The following is a 20,469-nucleotide window of genomic DNA, read 5'->3' on the forward strand; positions in this document are numbered from 1 at the left end:
GATAACCTAAGAGTCCTACCCAGATCTACGATAGAGTCGATTTGGGAAGGAAAGCAGACGGTAAATGATACCTTCACGGCGAGCAACGAACGATGAACCAATGATATAATATTTAAAGTAGGAGAGAAAGTACATCATTGTAGGACCAGCCTAGACTCGAGAGACCCCTGAATATATGTACCTGCCATCAGGGTAAATGTGGGGCGATAGCCATGCAATTACATAGCCGCACTTGCAGATAGAGTTTCGTGGAGGGTGAAGATAGCTGCGATATGCCCCGCGATTTGACTCACACCTACCTAAACTTTTAAGAAAAAAGTCGACGATCGTAGCTACCGTACCTAAGGTACCACCTACCTGGGTACTCAGCTAAAGGCTTCCATTCTATAACACTAGGGACAAACCATCTTCGCCATCTCCTTTTCCTTCTTCTTACTTGACGCAAAACCCCGCACTATTGTAGTGCGCCCAAATACGGCAACAATGGCGGCCACCATCAGCCAAAATGACCGCGAGATACCTATCCGCAACAATCCGGACTTGGAGTCCTTCGAGTAAGCTCCCCACGTCTTCCGTCTTCCTCCAGGCCCGCGCACTCCCCTCCACCAACGCGACGAGTCTAACAATGACCCCTTACCGTCACCAGTATAGTTAGCACCTACGAGAAGCTCCTCGCCGACGACCCGGAGCTCACGATGCCGGTAGCCGCAATCGAAGCGCTGATCGAAGCGCTCAGCCAGTCGTCGGCAAAAACCGTCTTTGAGACTATGGATCTCATCAAGACGCAGTCGGCGAAGCTGCGCAACGCCGTGCGCAACCCCGTCGCCCTGACCCACGGCACCGACCTCTTCCAGCAGTACCTCGTCCTGTCGCTTAAGCAGCCCGGCCCGGACGGCAAGGAGACTAGCAGTCACGAGAACTTCGAGGTCGTGCGCCAGCACCTGATGAAGAACGGAAGATTGTTTGCCCAGCGCGCGAAGCAGGCCCGCGAGCAGATTGCGACCGTTGGACGTGCGTATATCCGCGACGGGTATACCATTTTGACCCATGGGGGCTCCAGAGTGGTGGGCACGTTGTTGGGGAGAGCGGCGGAGTCTACTACGGGGGATGCTCGAAGAAAATTCAAGGTTATCCACGTGGTCAACGAGGCCCGACGGACTGAGAGCCTGAGAGTGGTAGCTGCCCTGAGGGCGAAAGGTGTCCAGGTTGCGACGATACCCGAGTCGGCAGCTGCTTATACAATGGGCAAGGTTGATATGATCATAGTCGGTGCCGAAGCAGTGACCGCAAACGGCGGGGTTATCTCGAGAATGGGAACGTACCAACTTGCCTTACTAGCCAAAGCCCGCAGGAAGGACTTCTTCGTCGCTGCCGAACAGCACAAGTTCGGCAGGACGTTTCCCCTAGACCAATTCGACCTTGGCTTTGACCAGGGTATACTGGATTTCTATGCAAAAGACCAAGAGGCGGGTGACAAGCATCCACAAATAAATCCAGATCCTGTGGACTATACAGTACGTTGAGTGATTCTACTATTGTCATTTTTAAGTATCCGTCTGCTAATACTAACAACCTAGCCGCCGGAATTCATCACGTCATTCCTCTCAGACTACGGCGTCCTCACGCCAACAGCTGTGGCCAAGCAGGTTATAGATCTGTTGTATTGAGGTTCAGCTAATGTCGCGGTATAGTATTTTGCAAGCCTAGTTTTGGACTGCGCAAGTTTCATATCACAGGTGTACATATCCTATGACGAGACGGGATACGGGATTTGTTGCCAACATGTCCTGTTAGCTTTTGGCTAAGTATCACAAGAAATTGTTGTTCACACGGACTTGGAGTTCAGTGCCTAGGTCCTGGCATTTCTTGTAGACTAAGTAATTATAAGCCTTACAACGGTGGCCCTCATAGGCAGGCGCATTATGCAAGGGGCTATGATGACATTTGATCTCCTTGGTCCGGTGGGGATGATGGACCATTACAATCCATGATAGAGCAGATGCCACTGGCACATATCATGAGCTTAGGTGGTGTACACATTGGCTACGATGGACGACTATCATGCTGTATGAATCGCATGACGCCCTGACTAGCATAAGGGTAAAATAAGAAAAAGAAAAAAGGATTAGACACATTTATGAGGCCAACGAATAAGACTGTGACTGCAATAGGAAACTTGTAAATTCAAGTGAGTGAGTAGCTTTTTGCCATTTTAGATACACCGGTCCAATGCAAGTTTTTTCCTCTTTGGAGACATACTGGCAATGCCCACATACCCCCACCTTTCCCTTCCTTAGTGAAAGGACGTTTCTTTCTTTCCCTGTTGTGTCCCCGGAGTAGTAGGGATTCCTTATAGATTGATACTGTACTGTGCTGGGAGGATAACTGGTCGACTGCAGGTTGTTGAGCGGATGTTGAATCCGCTGTAGATGCTGCGGTATGGTATATACACCAAGATAGTGTATAAGCGAGTGGACTTTGGCTGAGTTTTGCCAGTTGTTGGAACTGGGCTGATGTCCTGGACTACTAGGGCAGACGGTCTCACTAGCTAGCTCCTTTCCTAGAGGTCGCGGACGAGTCTCGCGCCGACCCAGGCGTACAAGTAGTTGCGCTGGTACCAGTTTACACTAAAGGAAGCGGCTTGTCAGTATTTATCCAAAATTTATAGGAAGGCCGTAATATATATACTAAAGCAAGTTTATAGAGCGATAAAAACAAAAGGGGTGGATTGGGAGAATATAACGTACAATGTCTTCCTTCCCGCAATACGAGGGTGGGTAGCCCAGGACCCGCCAAGTACGATATTGTGTTTCTCGTCGAAGAAATCGGCTGCAAGTTCTATTAGCACACAACCATGAGACCTAGGAGGGAGATTTTATCGTACCGGTGTACCCCGGATAGAGGGCCAAAGGCTGGAAACCCTCGTGCGGCCTGAGCGGGGAGCTGGTCCACTCCCATACGCCTCCCATCTCAGCCTGGCCCGCTAGGCGGTTGCCGTGAGCGGTCACGGCCACGGGATGCCAATGGCGGAAGCCCACATTAGCATCGCTGAGGTCGATGAACAGTTCGTCATTTTCAGACGAACCGCCATCGACGGCCTGTGCAGTGCTTGATGGTGGGGTTTCCTCAACGCCGTTATTGACCAAGTGGCTGGACATATCAGTTAGCCAGCATTCACCTCCTCTATATAATAGGGGAAGGACTTACGCGTTGACTGCTGGGACAGTGCTACCTAGCTGGCGTTCTGCTTCTTCCCTCTTCATGTTATCAACGTAAGAGTAGATGCTCCGAGCTTCCTCGAACGTGGGGATTCGGCCCCCTAGCCATGTAGCACATCCTGAGAGCTCATCATAGGATGCAAGTACTGGCCAGTCGAGCGCATACTTAAGCGGTACCAGGCCGTAGACAGTACGCACGCTCTTACCATCTAATAATGACGGAGGAACAGCTTGCTGGCCACTAGCTCCGTTGGTGTGGCCGTTGCTATGGCCGTTTGTTTCCTTGACTTCATGGCCGTTAGAGCCATCATTATGGTTCAGGCCTTCGTCAGCCCAAGAGGCAGGGGATTTTGCTGTCTTGGTATTGTACATGTATAGCGCGTACTACGATAAGTTAGAGCTGTCTCTTCTTCAGTAACAATGAAGCTCACCTCCTCGTTAGTAATAGGCCTTCCCTTAGCTTGGAAGCTGTGTACTCGTACGCGCCTAGGTGGCTTCTCATTGTCCCTATGAATTAGTTAATATAACTCTCGAATTAAGTCATGCTAGTATCACCAACCATCCGAAGTGATCAGTTGAGTTTTGTATATGATCAGGGTCGTCGAGTCCAATTGTGAGCTCTTGCTCAGGTATATCAAACCAATCATTGCTGACTCTCGCCGTGTAGGCATCTTGAGCTAGAACCTCGAAGTTTGGCCGTTTTGTGTGAGGCGGCGGGAGAGTCTTGTCACTCTGGAGCATCATATAGAGTAGTGTCTCCAAATGCATGATTTCATGCTCGAAACCCACCCATATAGCTCTTCCGACATTTCTAGGGATATTCTCTAGACCAACGGAATAGATGCTTCTTAGCCTATCCCGTACCCGTCCCTGGTACTCTATGATGTCCTCGACAGGTGGCCATTCGTCTGGAATTTCCGAGTGTTGATGGCAGATTTCCGGGTTATCAACGTCTGGGTCTATTCCTCGCTCGAAGATTGAGGAGTAGAAAGCTGGCCCTGTAAGAGGATTCTTGGTGGTCTTGGTCAATTGGATATCAAGGAACGTTGGGGTATGACCAAGGTAGAAAATGCATGCATTCCGAAGCTTGATGGGCTTGTCTAACAGCCCCTCGTTAGGCAACATGCGTCTAGTGACGATATCCCATGTATTCCATAGACCCTCGAAGTCCCCCAGAGATGGGATATGAGAGCTAGCATATTGCGAAGGGTTAGGGCTAAAGGTCATGTTTGGCTTGGTTAGAAGATGAAGACCTAGTAAGCTATCAGTTAACCTGGTTTGACATCCACTCGAAAACCCACGGGGGTTAGGACCGCCCCGCATTTAAAAGCCACGATTGATATACGCAAGGATATTACAGGCATGCCTTAAAGACGGCGAGGTCTCCTGACCGGCCTCACGTGGACTACGTGCTGCATGGCATCTTAAAACGTGGAGCTGACCCTGTTTATTCGTAGGATGGGATGTGACGGAAGTAGGACGGCCCCCATATTCCCGGGGTTGGACAAAGAATTCGTGGTCCACTCACCGTAGTCTTCGTCTTCGGTCATCCAGCGATCAGCTTCGATCATGCCCGCCGACCGCCATAGATTTCTGCAGCCCTCTTCCGAGTACTTTAGACTCTGTTCGACTTGAATACGTTCCTGGGCCTTGACCGTCTCTCCCAAGACCACGGTGTCTCGTGGTGGCGAGTAGAATGCTTGGTGGCGTCCTCCTTCGATGTCATAGACATATTCACCAATGACCTGCCAGTCATCTAGGTCAAATGCCTTATGTCCAAGAACCTCATTTGCATGAGAGAGTCCATTCAGGAGGAACCTTGGCCAGTCAGTACAAGGGGAAGCCGGAAGGATGTATGCATTGCGTCATTCCTAACTGACCTATGCGTGATGCCGTGTCTGTCTTGAGAGCAGCATATAGGGTTCAGTATAGCTCAATGTGGATTTTAAATAATACTAACCGTTATATGCGTGACTATTGTTGGGCGTCAGAAGCCTGATAACTCTTCAAGTGAGTATGGTATGGGACGTTCCATGACTTACTAGACCTTGGAGGGATCTGTGCAGGAGTCCAATCCAATCAGAAAGCTATCCGCTGGCTGGAGAACATCGGCGAACCCTCTCAGGAACGAGGCTGCTTCGTCCCGGTGGAAGTTACCTAATTAGGCTGGTCAATTGCAAAGGATCTGATTTGGCGTCTATATGTATACGGAATATGCTCGAGTTCGTACCAATGCTAGACCCGAGAGATAAAACGCATTTTCGCTTGGAGGCGATCTGCGGCCTCCTTAACCATTCACGGCCGTCATCGTATGTTCCTAACAATCCGTGACACCGGACGTGACGGAAATTTGGAACTTGAGCCAGAGTTCTTGACAACTCATCTTCTGACAAATCAAGAGCATAATAGTCGATCTTCTTGCCGGCGTCGTCAAGAGCTTGAAGCAAAAGAGCCACCTTCCTCAGGTTGCTAGCCAAGAAGGTCAATCAATACTGCCACCGAGTTACGGAGATGGTCCTATAACTCACCCGCTGCCTAACTCGAGCACCAGAGATCCGGACGGAATTGACTTGGCAATGGCAGTAGCCGAACGCCGCAAGACTTGGATCTCATAATTTGTTAAATAGTACTCTTCTAAATATGTGATCTGAAGTTCCTGTCAGTGTGAGGTGATAAGTGTAACTATGTTCGTCTAACCTCTTCAAACAGTTGTAGACCTCTCTCGTCATAGAGTAGTAAGGTCGGCAATTTCCGGCGCCCCTCCTGAGGGCGCAGTAACTTATGGATTTCCTCTTTTAGGTTAATTTCGACGGCGGTTTGCCGTATGTCAGTAATATCAACATTTGGATGTTGTCCCGCGATTATACTAGCACCCTTTTCTAACTTGTACTCCGGATTAGGTATCTGGGGCTCATACGGTGACTCGACAACAGATGGCATAGCTGCTGATTATGATAAAATTGTCTTATTACACAAGAGGTGGTGGTGGCTAAGCTTAGAGGGTAGTTTTTACGTTTCTGCAGGGGTGAGGATATCGTAGGTAATATATATAAATTTCAATTGGGACGGTTGTTAAAGTCTGAATGGCGTAACATAAGAGTTACAATACAGGGATATGAGGTACCTACTTAGACCTAGTACAGAAAGCATATTGTGAGATGAGAAGCCAGACAAGCCTAGCTGCGAGACCACACTCTCTGCCGCTAGCAAAGGGAGTAATGGAACAAGGGTAATAATGGTGATGTCAGTCGGGTTGGTCCCAGTCTAGATATGGTTGGACCAGCGACGAAGTTCCCAGGTACGTCAGCCCTAAAAGCGTTCGAGCAAGCTGCATCCACGGTGGCCATCCTGGATATACTATTTGGTTACCACGATATGTAATGTATCGTATGTGGGATCCGAGGAAAGGCGTGAAAAGGCGGATAGGGCTCGTATCTATCCACACCTTCTTACGGCAGGATGATACGGTAATTCGGGTTGCCAAGAAAGGGTCTTGGGCGGCACATAAAGTGAGTGTCCCGGAACTTGGATAGTTGAGAACTGAGGAGTCGGAATTTGTTTTGTCATAAAATGCTGCAAGTTAAACTGTGAGAGTGGGATGTTGAAGGAGAATAACAAATCACGGGCCAGAATAGGGACGACGAGGAAAAGCTACGGCTGTCCCGGCCCCGCAATGAGAAACTTTTGAAGTGGCCAGTGCATGGTATCGTATGGTACACCCGCACCGCCGTTGGCAAGCCTTTACCGAATCAGGCACCTTGTATACAATTGCACCGCACTACTACCCCTAGTTCTTACCTTAGGTACCTGGTTAGGCCCTAGGGTACCTATCTAGGTAGGAGGTAGGTAGTTCTTGCTCAACTTACATACACTAGTCCCTACATACCGTATCCTGTTGTGCGACAAGAACGCTGCAGGCTCCCCTCGCCGTCCCTTACCTACCCTTACCTACAGGTAAGCTACCACGGGTGTACCTTGGCTCGGTTCCGGTTCCTGGTAAAGACGTTTCCTTACGGTGAGAAGACTAATACGGAGGTGATTAGTCTTATTATCAGTCAGATACATGTACCGAATGTTTGATACGGAATATACCACAAGCAACATTCGGAGTGCATTAGTATATTGGGCATCGGGCCTTTATTTTAGAAGGCATTAATAGACCTTATCTATATATTAATACTTGTCAAGACATATATATATATTATGTAAACGACAAAGTGATGACGGGCATTTAATCATTATTGCATTCAAAAAACGCAAACGAGGACCCTTCCATCCCAATAATACGATGCAGTACTACCTGGGGCACTTGTTTGATAGGTATTATACGTTATTGATATTGGGCGTGACTTACCTAATGTATATACATTATGTAAGAGGTAGTATATTGGCCGTTTAATAAAATCTCAATCGGTTTTAAAAGAAATCCGTTTCGGTTTGTAGCATACCTAGGTAGGTAAGGTACCTATATCATTCTTCTTCTTCATAGAAATACACCTCCAGGCCGAGATATTTCTCGCTAACTACGTCACCTATATGTGACTATGACCTGACGATCTTTACCGAAAACCCTCCCCCACTTTACCCCTCAACAACCGAAAGAGCCTCCCACACACGTGTAATAAGTCTATATTTGGCGATAAGCGACAAAGATTCACAGCGTCATTTACGCGTCTCGCGAAATGCAGCATTATATTAGGGAGGTGGCATTGATAGACGGCTGGCTAGTTGATCATGGGGTACAGCTCACATGATTTTTTCTAAATTGACCATTACCTAGTTTTTGCCTAACCCAGCGGCCTGCATCTTCTGTGTTGAGCTTTCCGAACTTTCTATTGCATCTTCTTCCTACTTAATGGTGGGACAGTGCCTGGATGCAACCCCCCGACTGGCAACTGCACGTCAATTGTGGGGAAGTGCTTTCCCCGTGACACCCCCAGAGTACTTTTGTATCTTTTTTGAGCTCTTGCGGTCAAAAGTACCGAGGTACCTGATCCCTCTTTACATCCCGTCGGGCAGGTTTTTTTTTGTCGATAGTAAGCAACCTGAAGAGAAGAAAAGGGAGTGAACACCCCATTTGTTCTTGATGGAGCGTCTCATTCTTATCTATCGCAATGCGACTTCAATCATCTTTGACAGGCTTCAGTTTTTCCGCGGCACTCTCGGCCACCAACTCAAAATTTACACATAGCAGCAGAGGTGAACCCTCCAGTCGAGCGAAACCTTCGGTCTAAAGTTTACTGGAGCACATGAGCGACTTTCGAGAGTGGCAATTATACCTGAAGGAAATAAGGAGGGTCGACATAAGTTTGTGGAGGGCCATCAGCCCTTAAAAGACGTCAGCCTCAATATCGAACATCAGCTAGCCTGAAATCAGCCAGCATTGAGACGGTAGAGTATTGATCATGGGATGCCATTTTACGACTTGTAATTTTTCAAACTTGTGATCTGCTCATCTTGCTGGATAGTTTCCTGTCATGCGTTATAATCTAGCCTTGGCCCGTTTTTAGGTTATCAGAGATTGGCATTGGGTTGGGTTGACAAAAAGAGAACCTCGGCTTGGACTGATCATGGTGTGATGACTTCTTATCCTATGGGTTGTTGTATGAGAAATTCGGCGAAACTTCCCTTGACGCGCTATTCTTAGTAAGTTTTCCTATGATGAAGGGTATAGAGCGCGAAGAGGACAGCATTAAATAAGCATTATAGGCAGAATATATACGATATCTGTTGGTTATATAAGAGGGTGATAGTGAAGACTTACGAATATTACCTGCCATGTAAGGTCTTCTAAGATTGAGATAGAATTAATGTAGAACATAAACTAACAAAGTGCACTGTCATACTTATGCTATAGTATAATACTGTGTGTCTGGCCTATCCTCTAAACTTACAAGGCTACGGCAAGAACGACTTTATGGCTAACAGCCCGTCACTAAGAATCGGTATACAATTATGAAGTATATCTAGATTGAGATTCCTAGTTATATTAACCCTATATTGTCTCTAAATAGTATAGGATGACTAGGACTAGTTGGATTATGATGTCCTTCGAATTCTAGGAGCTAGCATTTTGAAGACAACCCTGGTGAGTGTTGCATATCCGCCTAGTGATATATTGGTATAGAGGCTTAATTATCTTCTTCTCATTTTCGTCACCACTAAATGCTAGCCAGCTCAATAAGTAAAATAAGTATTGATAATACAAAATGAAAAGATATAAAGGCCAAAAAGGAATCAAAGAAAAGAATATTTGCTTGGGTAGGGATTGAACCTACGATCTCTCGGACCTCGACATCTTGTCTAGGACTATTACCTAGAAGTGTGCTGTGACCGAGCGTGTTCCCTCTTCACCACCAGGCGTTATATTTCGTATTGGCTTTCATGTTATGTTGAAATATATACGATATGACTCTTAATGTGGCTTGGCTTGACATTCCAACACCCCTTACACCAACACCAATTACATAGTTCCTTACGACGGATTGTGACTCATACAGCCGGCATGAACAATCGCTAGTTAATCTAAGCCAGAAACATAATGCTCCGATCTACAAAAGCTTTATTTTTGTTACTCTTATTCTCTTGAATGATACTCAACTTCTAGACTTTACATTTAACACTTAGTCGATATTATTATTTCAGTCATTATTAGTTATATATACTCAATATACCTTATAGTACCTAACACTAGAGAACTGAATGTTAAATTGTAAAGCGAGATGGCTTTATATTCATTTTTCCATGACCTCAAGATGACTCTTTTCTACTCATGCTATGTCGATGTCACTAATGTTCAAAAACGAATGGTAAAATTGAAGTCATAAAGGCCATCTAATCCACCTGGAAGACTATGTGAGTCATCAACCTCGGCTTCCTATTAGACGGAGTCATACTCAGGGGTAATTTATCAACCAACGAACCAATTTCGGTCTAGCTTTTATCAATGAAATATATTTTAAACCCAGTTACTTCTTGCGAGTTTCCCAAGCTCATGCATATATGCATAGGGGTATATTTCATTCCACCATCCAACCCTAGACTGAACCCGTTCCTCGTAACTTGACTATGTACACAGGGATCTATAACAACTGTAGTGGTTGAAAGTAAGAGACTAGGGAAATCCTAATTCGCTTAAGCACTAGTCGAAGAAGGAGGACCGCCGCTCATAGAACCGCTCGGGAATCCGCTAGGCATAGTCCCATTTCCACCAGGGCCAGTTCCGTTGCCACCTCCACCGCCGCCGACGCTGTAGCCGGTTGAGTGGCCGCCCTCGGCATCAAGGTACGCGGCTGCAATTTACGAATTAGCTCTCATATACTCATCTGTTTCTTAGACGTGGATTAAACTTACCAACTCCGTAGTACGCGTCCTCGGTGTAGTCAGCAGAGCCGTTAATGCCGATCTGGATCCAGGCAAATAGACCGTCCTCGATGGAGTCGCCGAGGTAGACGAATTGCGGGATGGGGTCGAACGACTCGTCGGCTTGGACGATGGACCACATGTCTTCGTCGTTGGTAGTTACTTCCACCGTGTTGGTGTTGTACGGGTACGTCGCCTCGACTTCGACGCGTAGGTCCTCGGGCCAGAATAGCTGTCCGATGTGACTAACCGGTGCATTCCTATTGTCGAGGGTTAGTTAGGGTATATCGAGAAAAAAAAATCGAAGCATTGAACTCTGGGATAGGCGGCTTTATTTTTTATCACAACTTACCACACGGAGATAGTACCGTTGGGCATTACCGTAGCATTGGTATGCGACAACAAATGCGTGTGGACAGCACGTCCGCTGTAGTGGCCAGGGAAGATTGTCTCGAAGCTGGCGACACCATCGTCGTCTGTCAACTGGATTCCTCGGAGGTAAGTAGAGTTGTATCCGCCGTCGGCGTAGTTTCCGTTGGTAGAGATACCGCTGTAGACGCCGGTGGCATTGCAGTTCCAGATATCAACTGCGACGGCAGGCATGGGATCACAGGTGTTGACGTCGATGTACTGGATCTCGAGGAATAAGTCGATACCGTCACAATACTTGGCCTCCTTGACGTTGGATCGCATCTTCTCGCCGACAACATAGTACGGCCCGTCGGTAATTTCAGGGGCCAAGATGCAGCTCGTGTTTCCGCTGAATACCTCCTCGAGCGAGGTGAACATGTCGTAGTCGTAGGTTCCCGTCATGTTGTGGTTGACCTTCTCCCAGGCCTGGAGATCCGCGAGGTCTCGCTTGTCCTTTCTCGCGGCTGTGGAGGCTCCATTAGTTCAACACACCTTCTAGTTTAATGCTCGGTACTCACCGGTCTGGATGCCGCGCTTCTGTCGGATTTTATTAACGGTCTCGGCACGGCGCTTGATCGAGCGCGCCTTGAGTGCCTGTGCGGAAGCCGAGTTTGAGCATGAAGCCAGCGATCGAGCTCCGAGTTGAGCCGCATTGTCACGGGCTACAATTTCACGCTTCATCTTGTGTGCATCGTGCTTCTCGCCAGGGTGAGCGGCGGTATAGCTGACAAGAGCCGCGAGGGCTAGGTTGGAGAAAGCGACCATGATGATGATGAGCGAATAGGGGAGGTCTTTGAAAAACGATTGACTGTTACTGAATGGCTGGATAGAGGATAAGTTGCCTAGGAGTTGGTGATGAGTAAAAATGGCAACAGAGACAGCGACATGATAGTCTTTTAATATTGTTACTAGAGGCTCTATCCACATGAGTAGCTCTCTTCGAGGCCCACCCGACGACGACGACTATGGACATATCTATTCGTAATGCTTGTCGTGCATCTTGGTGCTGCATTGTTCTTGGTGAGATCATGGCATATCAAGGACTCGCAAAAATTTGTGGCTTTTCCATTACAATTGTTACCATTGGCCTCTCTAGCATGCTCTAGCCTCAGCCTTTAAAGATACCATTACGCGTCCCCTACGTAGAGGCGAATATTGGGATATGAGAAAAAGCTGAGCCTTGTTCAGGAGAGTTGCGTTCGTAGGGAACAGGGGGAACCCTAGTCATCTCATCTGCCAATGAAAAAGACAGGATTTTCAAATCCATCGGACGATTCGACGATCCAAGCATCGTCATGTCTTCTAGAGCTGGAAGGCTTGAAACGGGATGTGGATGGTTGACGAATCCGACCCACATAGACTGATACCCATATCCGCATTTCGGTAGTTATAATGGATAATAGCCCCTTTTTAATCGTCTAAATAAAGCCCATCTAACAAGATCTGTTTTCGTGTTTCAATGTTTCGTGGAGTGACTATTTTTATTGCGCCTCTTTTGATCGCGTCGAAAGATGAACGCGTCAAATCTTTCATGAGTCGTTGATGCTGTGCTGTGGCTTTGAAGATACCCGGGATTTATATCTCTCGTACTTTAAACCGTTGCGAGTGGCCAAAGGGTATGTGATGGGTTTGGGATACGGGTGCTTGCAGCCAATGAGCCCCGTTTGTTCTGTAAGGATGACGGGTGAGGGTATACATATGCCCAGCTCATCTAGGGAAGCCGTAACACTTAGGTTCTTTTTTTTTTTTTTTTTTTTTTTTTGCTAAGGGTATATTCTAAATCTAGCTGCCCTTTTTGATAGGATGTTTTTATTATATATGAGCTGTTATGTAGTCATGCGTGATCGACAGGCACCCATATATCCTTTCTAATTGCGGTTAGTTGATACTTGTGTACATATGACAAGACTTTATTCATTAAGCAACTCTTAATATGATTGGCTAAAAAGGTAACGTGCGTTGTTCCGCAAAGGGTATGTCCAAAGTCCTAATCGAAGTCTGATTGGCTACTTCTCAGTAAATATTGGTTCAAGGTAGTTTTATGTCTTGTATAAGTCGAATTATACTAACTCGAGCACGGCAGGAAAATTCTACAATACTTGAGAGGATATAACAGGTACCGAACTAAGACATATGATCTTCCACTTCCCTTATCATACGAAAGACTCAAAATCGTGGAATTCCTAGCGCCTCTCTCCTTCCGGTGCTCGCTGGGTCAAGATATGGCACTTCGCCGGTCCCCGAAGCCCGTACACCTGTCCTAATACCCTCTACAAGATGCGTGTCGGGCTGTTATACTCCCCATTAGCACCGAGCAGAAACGGCTATATATAGGTAAACACCCACAAAGAAATAGGATACTCACAGTAGCAGCGTGCAAAGTGCACACATTACTCCAAATCGCACAAGCCCCCCTCGTCCAATGCATCCTAGCTATGCAATCATGGTTCCGCGTAATAAGCCTCAACACATAATCGCGGATCATCTGGTCCTCGTACGAGTACACGCCATTAATCCGACTGACGTGCAGCCCCACGCCCGCGAACAGCGACTTCCACCCGGTGACGGGGTGCGTGCGGACCACGGGGTGCGACGGCGAAAACTCGTAGTCCTTGTTGAGGGGCGACCCGCGGGGCGACGTGACGTCGTACCCGCCGGCCTTGCAGGCGGACTCGAAGACGGGCTGCGCGCACGTCGCGGTCAGGGTCTCGAGGAATTTCTGGTAGGGAGGGGATAGCCGGTCGTAGAGCTCGTAGCCGGATACCCAGAGGGTGTCGCCGCCGGCGGGTGGGGTGTCTTGCATGCGGAGGAAGGAGAAGTCTGAGGGGCAGTTCTCGAAGAGGCCTGGAGGATTGATGTTAGTGTTTTGTTCTAAACTGGGAATATTGGGGGGGGGGGTTGGTCAACATACTGTCGCTATGCCATTCCCGGCCCAGGTCTCGAGGCTCGCTGGCTGAGCCGGGACGGTTCTTCATTGTGGCATATAACTTCTTGGCCGCCTCGGAGTTGATGACATAGCTGAAGTTCTGTCAGCGCTAGCATATATAGGTAGGTATGAAAGGGGGTAATTTCCTTCAACCTACATCTGCCTGTCGGTGGTACCGTCTGCCATGGGGAGATTGTTGGGGTCATTATACAGGGGGTGTACGTGCAGCCCATTCTCGGGAGGTCGTCCCGTTAGCTTGCCAAGCAAGTCCGTGATATATTTCTGCTCTTCGATAGAAAGATCATCTTGGGGGGCTCTGAAGAAGACTACACCGCGCTCGCAGATGGTGATCGCAAGGTCTCGCAACTGTTCTTCAGCATTGGGGGCTTTCAGCATGTCCTTGAGCTTCGCGGTGGGGTATTCCCGCCCGATGATAGGGGTGCTATCGACATATTCGAGATGATCGATAGACGACCCCTTCTTCAAGGGCTCTCGTTTGAGCTTTTTCGTAGAAAGAGAACCCATGTTCTGCAATAAATAGTATAATATATGTTCTTCGCTCTATCTGTATGAAAAACTACTAAGGGCTCCAGAGAACTGTTGGATGACCAACAGGAATGTAGACTCCGGTAAGCGAAGGGGAACCGGCCACTTATATTTACAAGATTATAGCTTACCGACCGATGAAACCGGAGGATTCCCAAGCTACCCCAATCTATAGCACCGTCCATCGCTTAACTGTCTGCCGTCTGGGGTATGCGGGGGCAGCCAAGGGGCTATGTCAATTTTGGATATCGACAATGTGAATATGGGGAAGTTCGGGGTTAGGATGCGGAGATCGCGTACCAATACTTCGCCGCAAGACACCCTCAGGTGAAGACCCGAGGGTCGGGATATGTAGTAGCGCGTCTGCTCTGTCGGGATGGGCAATTTATCTCCCATGGATTAAGGAGTTCTTCAAGAGGCAGCCCATCCGCCTCTCATCATCGACAGGATTCTCATTACTTTCATCTGTGTCTCAGCGTCAGTAAGACATATACCACCGCAACGATGGTGGCCGCCGCTATATCAGCAAATCCGCTGCAGTTGGATATTCGCAGTCATAAAAAGTGTCTTGCAATCTGTTTTGTTGTTACCATCTCGAGCTTTCAATATGGCCTTGACTATGCCCTCGTCGGCGGCTTCATGGCTATGCCTGGCTTCTTGAAAGTCTTTGGCTACTACGATGAAGCGGCTCACAAGTGGGCCATTGACCCGACTGTTCAACAACTTATTTCCTCTCTGATGACAATTGGAACATTTGTGGGCTCGCTTTCGGTTGGGCCGTTCAGCTCCAGGTTTGGGCGACGACAGGGGTTGTGGGCAGCATCTCTCCTAAACTGTATCGCAACAGCGATAATGATTGGAACGACGAATCTCGGTGCACTCTACTTTGCCCGTTTCGTTCTTGGTAAACCTATAATCTATAACTAAGCCGAATTTAGGATAGGACGTAACTTATACGCATATAGGAATTTCGGTCGGCTGGTTTCTTACTTTCGCTCAAGTTTACATCAACGAAGCAGCACCCGCCCATCTTCGAGGCATTGCCTTTGCCGTATACCAGAGCCAACTCTCTATAGGGTCCATCGTCGGATCCGCTATCGACTATGGCACTCATACTATGCTCGGCAAGGAAGCTTATCGAATCCCACTTGCCATCTTCTTCGTTGCTCCGACCATCCAGACGATTGCTCTGTTCTTCTTCCCAGAGAGTCCACGATGGCTCATGACACAAGGAAGAGAGGCAGAAGCTGAGTCGGCACTTCGAAGACTCCGAAATAGCAATATTAAAGAGAACGAGTTCCAAGCCGAGTTTGAAGAAATCCGAACTTCTACAGCGGCGCAGGCAGACCAGTTCAAGGGGAAGCACCTGTGGGTTGAGATGTGGAAGGGTACTAATCGGCGTCGATCCATACTTTCTGTAGCTGTTATCTGTTTCCACTGTGCTAATGGTAAGTGACATTCTATGAAGAAATAGAGTACCATGCTGATATTTATGTCTAGGTTCTTCTTGGGTAAATACCCCTATACACTTGTGACCCAGGTACTAAGACTTGACTAACCTCTCTTAAACAGCTGAACATTTATACAACTTACTTCCTCACTGTTGCCGGTGTAAAGGAAGCATTTTCATATTCTACCATGATAACCTGTATGGGACTCATCGGCGTCCTGGCCAGCTTCTTTGTCGTTCGGCACATTGACCGTCGTGTTATTCTTCTCATCGGAGTAGCGGCGTGTGGTTTCTGTCAACTCGCGTTTGCGATCGCTTGGACTGTAGCCCCCGGAACTGTGGCCACTGCAAAGGTGGTCATCGCCTTTATCGCGCTGTTCACATTCTTTTATGTTGCCTATGGTAAGTAGCCCATTTTTATTCTAGGAACAGTTGCCGCTAACTTTAATAGCGCCCTATGCTTGGCTCCTAGGAGGCGAACTGCCTAGTAATCATCTCCGAGCTCATACTTACGGTGTAGCCACCGCACTTAACTTCCTTGGAAACTGGCTAGGTGTCTTTACCGCGCCGTACTTCATCAACCCAGCCAGCCTAGGATGGAGCGCTAAATATGGGTTAGTAATAGTAAACCCATTGTCGATCTTTCGCTAACGGTGTAACCTAATAGATATATCTGGTTTGGATCCAACATGATAGTGTTCCTATTCACGTGGGCTTTCATGCCCGAGACGCGCGATCGAACCCTAGAAGAGATAAATGAGATATTTGAAGCTAAGGTTCCAGCTCGGAAGTTTAAGAGATATATATGCACAGAAAGGGAAGCTGTGAGAGTAGCGGTCATTGAGGAAAAGAATAGAAGCGCATCTCATGTAGAGGAAGTAACTCAGGAAGGGGCATAAAATTACTGAAGCCAAATGGTCTTTCAATAATGGTGGAATTAGATTCACATTCTCTAATTTTAGGACGTACATCAACACCTTACCAACTGGGTAATCCATAAATAGCCCCTTATGCATTTATTATCTGGAATTCCAGTTAGAGCATATTTGGACATTCTCTCTAATATAGTTTAATCGGAGGGTATATTTGACGACATGGGTACATAGGTAGCGATAGGTTGCTACAACAACAGTAGAAGTTGTGTTGGATTTTCCACGTCCACCTGCAATTTCTAGTGCGCTACATGAAACAATTTCAAGGCAAATACCTGATCACGAGTTAAGGAGGTTTGGATTATAAGACGATTCCGAATAGCACGTAGACTAGGTCCAAAGCCACAAGATGGTGATATACCTCACTTAGCCGGGCCAGATGGTTTGTACCTCGGGGCTCAGTATGGGAAGCTCCAATCCCCGGCTGAGGGATATCTTTGTCCATCATCTGTGCAGTGGCTTTGCGGCTACCGGTTACCTTGTTCGTTTCGACGAGGCCGACGTTGAACATGGTTCCGTTGTTTTGTAAGAGTATAAGGACCATGTTGTTGAGTAGAGATCAGACGAAACGAGCGAAAAAGGTATTTTGGAGGAATACTTTCAATCAGACGGTATACGCGGTTGTAATATTATCAAGGTATATCAATTTAAATACCGGCGGGGGGCAGACCTTATGTCTGTTTGGGGCAGAGCCACCTGAATCCTTTCCAAATGCCGTTACCATTCCCCGGCTCTTGGTAATGCTCCTGCTCTCCGCGTCGGGAAGACGAGTACACTATCTACCTCCAGCTGGGGGACGCGGAGTAGTGATCCTAGGCACCTACGGGACCTCCTGCCAGCGCGTACAACTTCAACACCAATCATTACACGCCACACACCGAGGTATTAGCGACTTTGCGGACAGAGAACTGCTGGATTATGCGTGCCTGGTGGTAGGCTTTTTCGTGGACGAGGAGGAAGACTTGGGTGGATGGACCATACTTAACACTGAGAGACAAGGAGAGACCGGGGAAGTTGACATAATGGAGACGAGAAATATGGAGATGTTTAGTTGGCAAGACAATGTCGATTTGGAGGGAATTTGTGATATATGCAATGGCCTGCTGTTATGTTTACTAGTTCAAACCATTATCCATCGACTCCCCTTTTTGAGAACAACCCATCGGCCCACTAAGGATGTTATTGATCAAGACATCACCTTTATTCTAACCTGAACTTTTAGAAAGCTGGACCTGTTGATGAAAATATACATTAGGTATTAGAATTAACTACAACCATTAACTAGACGCGTAATTAAATTAACTCGACTTTGGTAAGTGTGTAATAGCAAATAGACGCCTATTAACATTAAAATCACCAAATGTCTAAAGAGAATAAATGCGCAAGATGTCAAAGTCAAGATAAATAATATTTAATCTTTATTGTAACTAACTAGCACGTACTTAAGCTTCTCAGGGAACTTGGGTTTTGTGCCTTATGCTGCACCTTTAACCCCTTTTCCCTAAAAAAGGAGGTTTCGAATGGAATAAGTACCTCTTCTAAAAGAATCAGTCGTAATAGTACATGGTAGGTAGGTGCCTTGTATTTAAATCATGAGTCACTCCTCTTGAAAAATCTTCACGAAAGATAACACGTGTGAGTAGCAACGGTCGTAGTGACGGCTGTAGTGACGGCTGTAGTAACGGCTGCAGTAACGGGCAGCTGGCGGTTTTACACCGCACCAGCGTATTATCACGGCAATAATACCAGACCGCCCAGACCGCCCAGGCAGACGAGTATATAAACATTTTGGCCCGGCGCCAGAAGCAAGAATTTTATTTTCCCTTTACAACACCAAACCAACTTAACAATCAATCAACCAACCAACCAACCTACCTCTTATACCTTACTTCTTGGTTAAGTCTCACTTCAATAAAAGAGACCACGTCTTATCTTAATAGAAGATGTTTTCTTCACAACACTAAACTTACTTATACTCTATCCACGTCAAATTCAACACCTCAGCGTACAACATCCGCGATAAGAAATACACCATACCCTAATACAATACATAGGGTCTATAGGCAATGCTTAACCCAGCTTTCATGCCTTTCGAAACGGCCTGTGTCTGGAGAGCTAGGTCGGGGGGACAAGGATTTCGACAGCAGACTATAATCTAAGGTTACAACTTGCCAACACATAAATTAACAACTTCTGTCGGCAATACCTTGATGGAGAGGCCAACTAGACCAGATTAAGAGCCAGGTTGGAGATGGTGGCGCATGCTGTAGCTGTGCTGAGCAGCGCGACCCAACGAAGATCTTCGGTAATAATGATCTTCCCAAAGACCAATTAACAGGACTAATTTATCTCCCCTACATGGGAGATGATGATACCCCAATGCTGGATGCGGAATTATATGAAGACCAGGATGACAAGAAAGATGAGGAGGATGACACAAATGACGAACAAGCTTCCTGTCGGCGCTCATTGCGCACCCCTTTACTCTACCTTACTCTTGCCGTCTCGCCATTCCTCTGACCCGAGCCATTCCTCTGACCCGAGCCATTCCTCTGACCCGATGTTCCGCCTCCTCCTTCCAATATACTCATATCACAACCCTCTTAAATCTAATCCAACTCGCCTTTCAACAAGATAAAATAAAATAAAATAAAAACCAGCTAGCCAAAGGTAAGCCAGCCAAAACAAAACAAACCAACTTTTACAAGTCATTAAAACTAACATCATATTCTCCAGATAATATTTTTTGACATCACCACCACTAATTCCAACACCTTATTAACCCTACTATAACACAACACGCAAATTCCCCCCTTAACTACCTAACCTATGTAACGGGCCCGGGCCCCACTATATGTCCTGCCGCCCCCTTCAACACCTAAACTAAACTATAAGGGTCGAACCTCAACGATCTCGCACTCGCCTCAACTCTACATGGGCGCCGAAGTCACTACAAACTCCCGCTACCCGATAAAGTACAACAATCTATCCAAGTCCTAGTCATTTCCCTCCCGGTTCAACCGCGGCGAAGGCAAGGTCTTGGCTTCCGGCGGCCGGCCCCCTACCCATGCCCATGGAAGGCGGTGGCCTCGGCGGTATTCTCGTCACAAGGAAAATAAATCACCATCACCAGCTCCGCCGCTTCGTCCGCTATAAGTAAACCTTCAAGACTCCTATCAATGTCTCGGTCCAGGGAAACCAGTCTGAGCTAAGGGCAGAGCCAGGCTACGCCCAGGTAAGATCCCAACCGAGGGGTCGGCGGCTCGGCTCAGGTGGTAAGGTTAAGATGAAGATGTTGCGCTGGACGCTTTCTCGAATATAGAGTTGATAAGAGGTACCTGCGCCTGGTATTGAGAAACCGGAGGAAGAGAAAGTGGTTCCTGAGGCACAGCTACCCAGGAGATTCGAGCTCGAGGATGTGGGGTTTGTTCGGTTGGTGGTAGTTAAGGAAAGGCGTGAGAACGCGGCTGAGGAAGGGCGTGAGAGCGGAGCCGAGGATGTGGGGGTTGTTTATTCGGTTGGTGGTAGTTAAGGAAAGGCGTGAGAACACAGGGGAGGAAGGGTTCGAGATTAACGGTTTAATAGTAGAGGATATACCTATGTTTAGAAGCTAGATATGCTCTG

The 20,469-nt window shown here is 47.3% G+C and overlaps 5 protein-coding genes and 1 non-coding gene across 6 annotated transcripts; 2 read left to right on the forward strand and 4 right to left on the reverse strand.

The window, feature by feature from the left end:
- Positions 1-250: 250 nt before the first annotated feature.
- On the forward strand, positions 251-2,308 carry F4817DRAFT_341794 (nagb/rpia/CoA transferase-like protein). The gene is made up of 4 exons (XM_049303810.1): positions 251-554; positions 647-1,514; positions 1,578-2,200; positions 2,260-2,308. Exons 1-3 carry the CDS (start codon positions 484-486, stop codon positions 1,665-1,667), a joined length of 1,029 nt encoding a protein of 342 aa, XP_049157803.1. The 5' UTR covers positions 251-483; the 3' UTR covers positions 1,668-2,200; positions 2,260-2,308.
- A 252-nt stretch (positions 2,309-2,560) lies between these two features.
- Positions 2,561-6,158, reverse strand: F4817DRAFT_317224 (C-type lectin protein; the record flags this gene model as incomplete). The annotated part of the gene is made up of 13 exons (XM_049300778.1): positions 2,561-2,627; positions 2,748-2,829; positions 2,885-3,150; positions 3,208-3,602; positions 3,650-3,725; positions 3,778-4,471; positions 4,747-5,036; positions 5,099-5,120; positions 5,179-5,192; positions 5,261-5,375; positions 5,449-5,687; positions 5,747-5,865; positions 5,916-6,158. 13 exons carry the CDS (start codon positions 6,156-6,158, stop codon positions 2,561-2,563), a joined length of 2,622 nt encoding a protein of 873 aa, XP_049157804.1.
- Positions 6,159-9,471: 3,313 nt separating this feature from the next.
- On the reverse strand, positions 9,472-9,581 carry F4817DRAFT_t105. Its single transcript has one exon. It is a non-coding gene; the product is annotated as a tRNA-Cys (tRNA).
- A 771-nt stretch (positions 9,582-10,352) lies between these two features.
- On the reverse strand, positions 10,353-11,756 carry F4817DRAFT_317225 (aromatic compound dioxygenase; the record flags this gene model as incomplete). The annotated part of the gene is made up of 4 exons (XM_049300779.1): positions 10,353-10,510; positions 10,572-10,840; positions 10,933-11,455; positions 11,510-11,756. The coding sequence occupies 4 exons, from the start codon at positions 11,754-11,756 to the stop codon at positions 10,353-10,355; spliced, it is 1,197 nt and encodes a 398-aa protein (XP_049157805.1).
- A 1,262-nt stretch (positions 11,757-13,018) lies between these two features.
- F4817DRAFT_341805 (taurine catabolism dioxygenase TauD, TfdA family protein) lies at positions 13,019-14,574 on the reverse strand. Its single transcript, XM_049303811.1, has 4 exons — positions 14,075-14,574; positions 13,903-14,009; positions 13,357-13,835; positions 13,019-13,280 (listed from the first exon to the last, which is right to left on the reverse strand). Exons 1-4 carry the CDS (start codon positions 14,440-14,442, stop codon positions 13,158-13,160), a joined length of 1,077 nt encoding a protein of 358 aa, XP_049157806.1. The 5' UTR covers positions 14,443-14,574; the 3' UTR covers positions 13,019-13,157.
- Positions 14,575-14,664: 90 nt separating this feature from the next.
- On the forward strand, positions 14,665-17,069 carry F4817DRAFT_341809 (general substrate transporter). Its single transcript, XM_049303812.1, has 6 exons — positions 14,665-15,367; positions 15,429-15,911; positions 15,964-15,974; positions 16,036-16,315; positions 16,365-16,527; positions 16,581-17,069. Exons 1-6 carry the CDS (start codon positions 14,968-14,970, stop codon positions 16,810-16,812), a joined length of 1,569 nt encoding a protein of 522 aa, XP_049157807.1. The 5' UTR covers positions 14,665-14,967; the 3' UTR covers positions 16,813-17,069.
- Positions 17,070-20,469: the final 3,400 nt, after the last annotated feature.

The sequence above is a fragment of the Daldinia loculata genome (assembly GCF_022478755.1).
Source record: "Daldinia loculata strain CBS 113971 unplaced genomic scaffold F4817scaffold_34, whole genome shotgun sequence".
NCBI classification, from domain to species: domain Eukaryota; kingdom Fungi; phylum Ascomycota; class Sordariomycetes; order Xylariales; family Hypoxylaceae; genus Daldinia; species Daldinia loculata.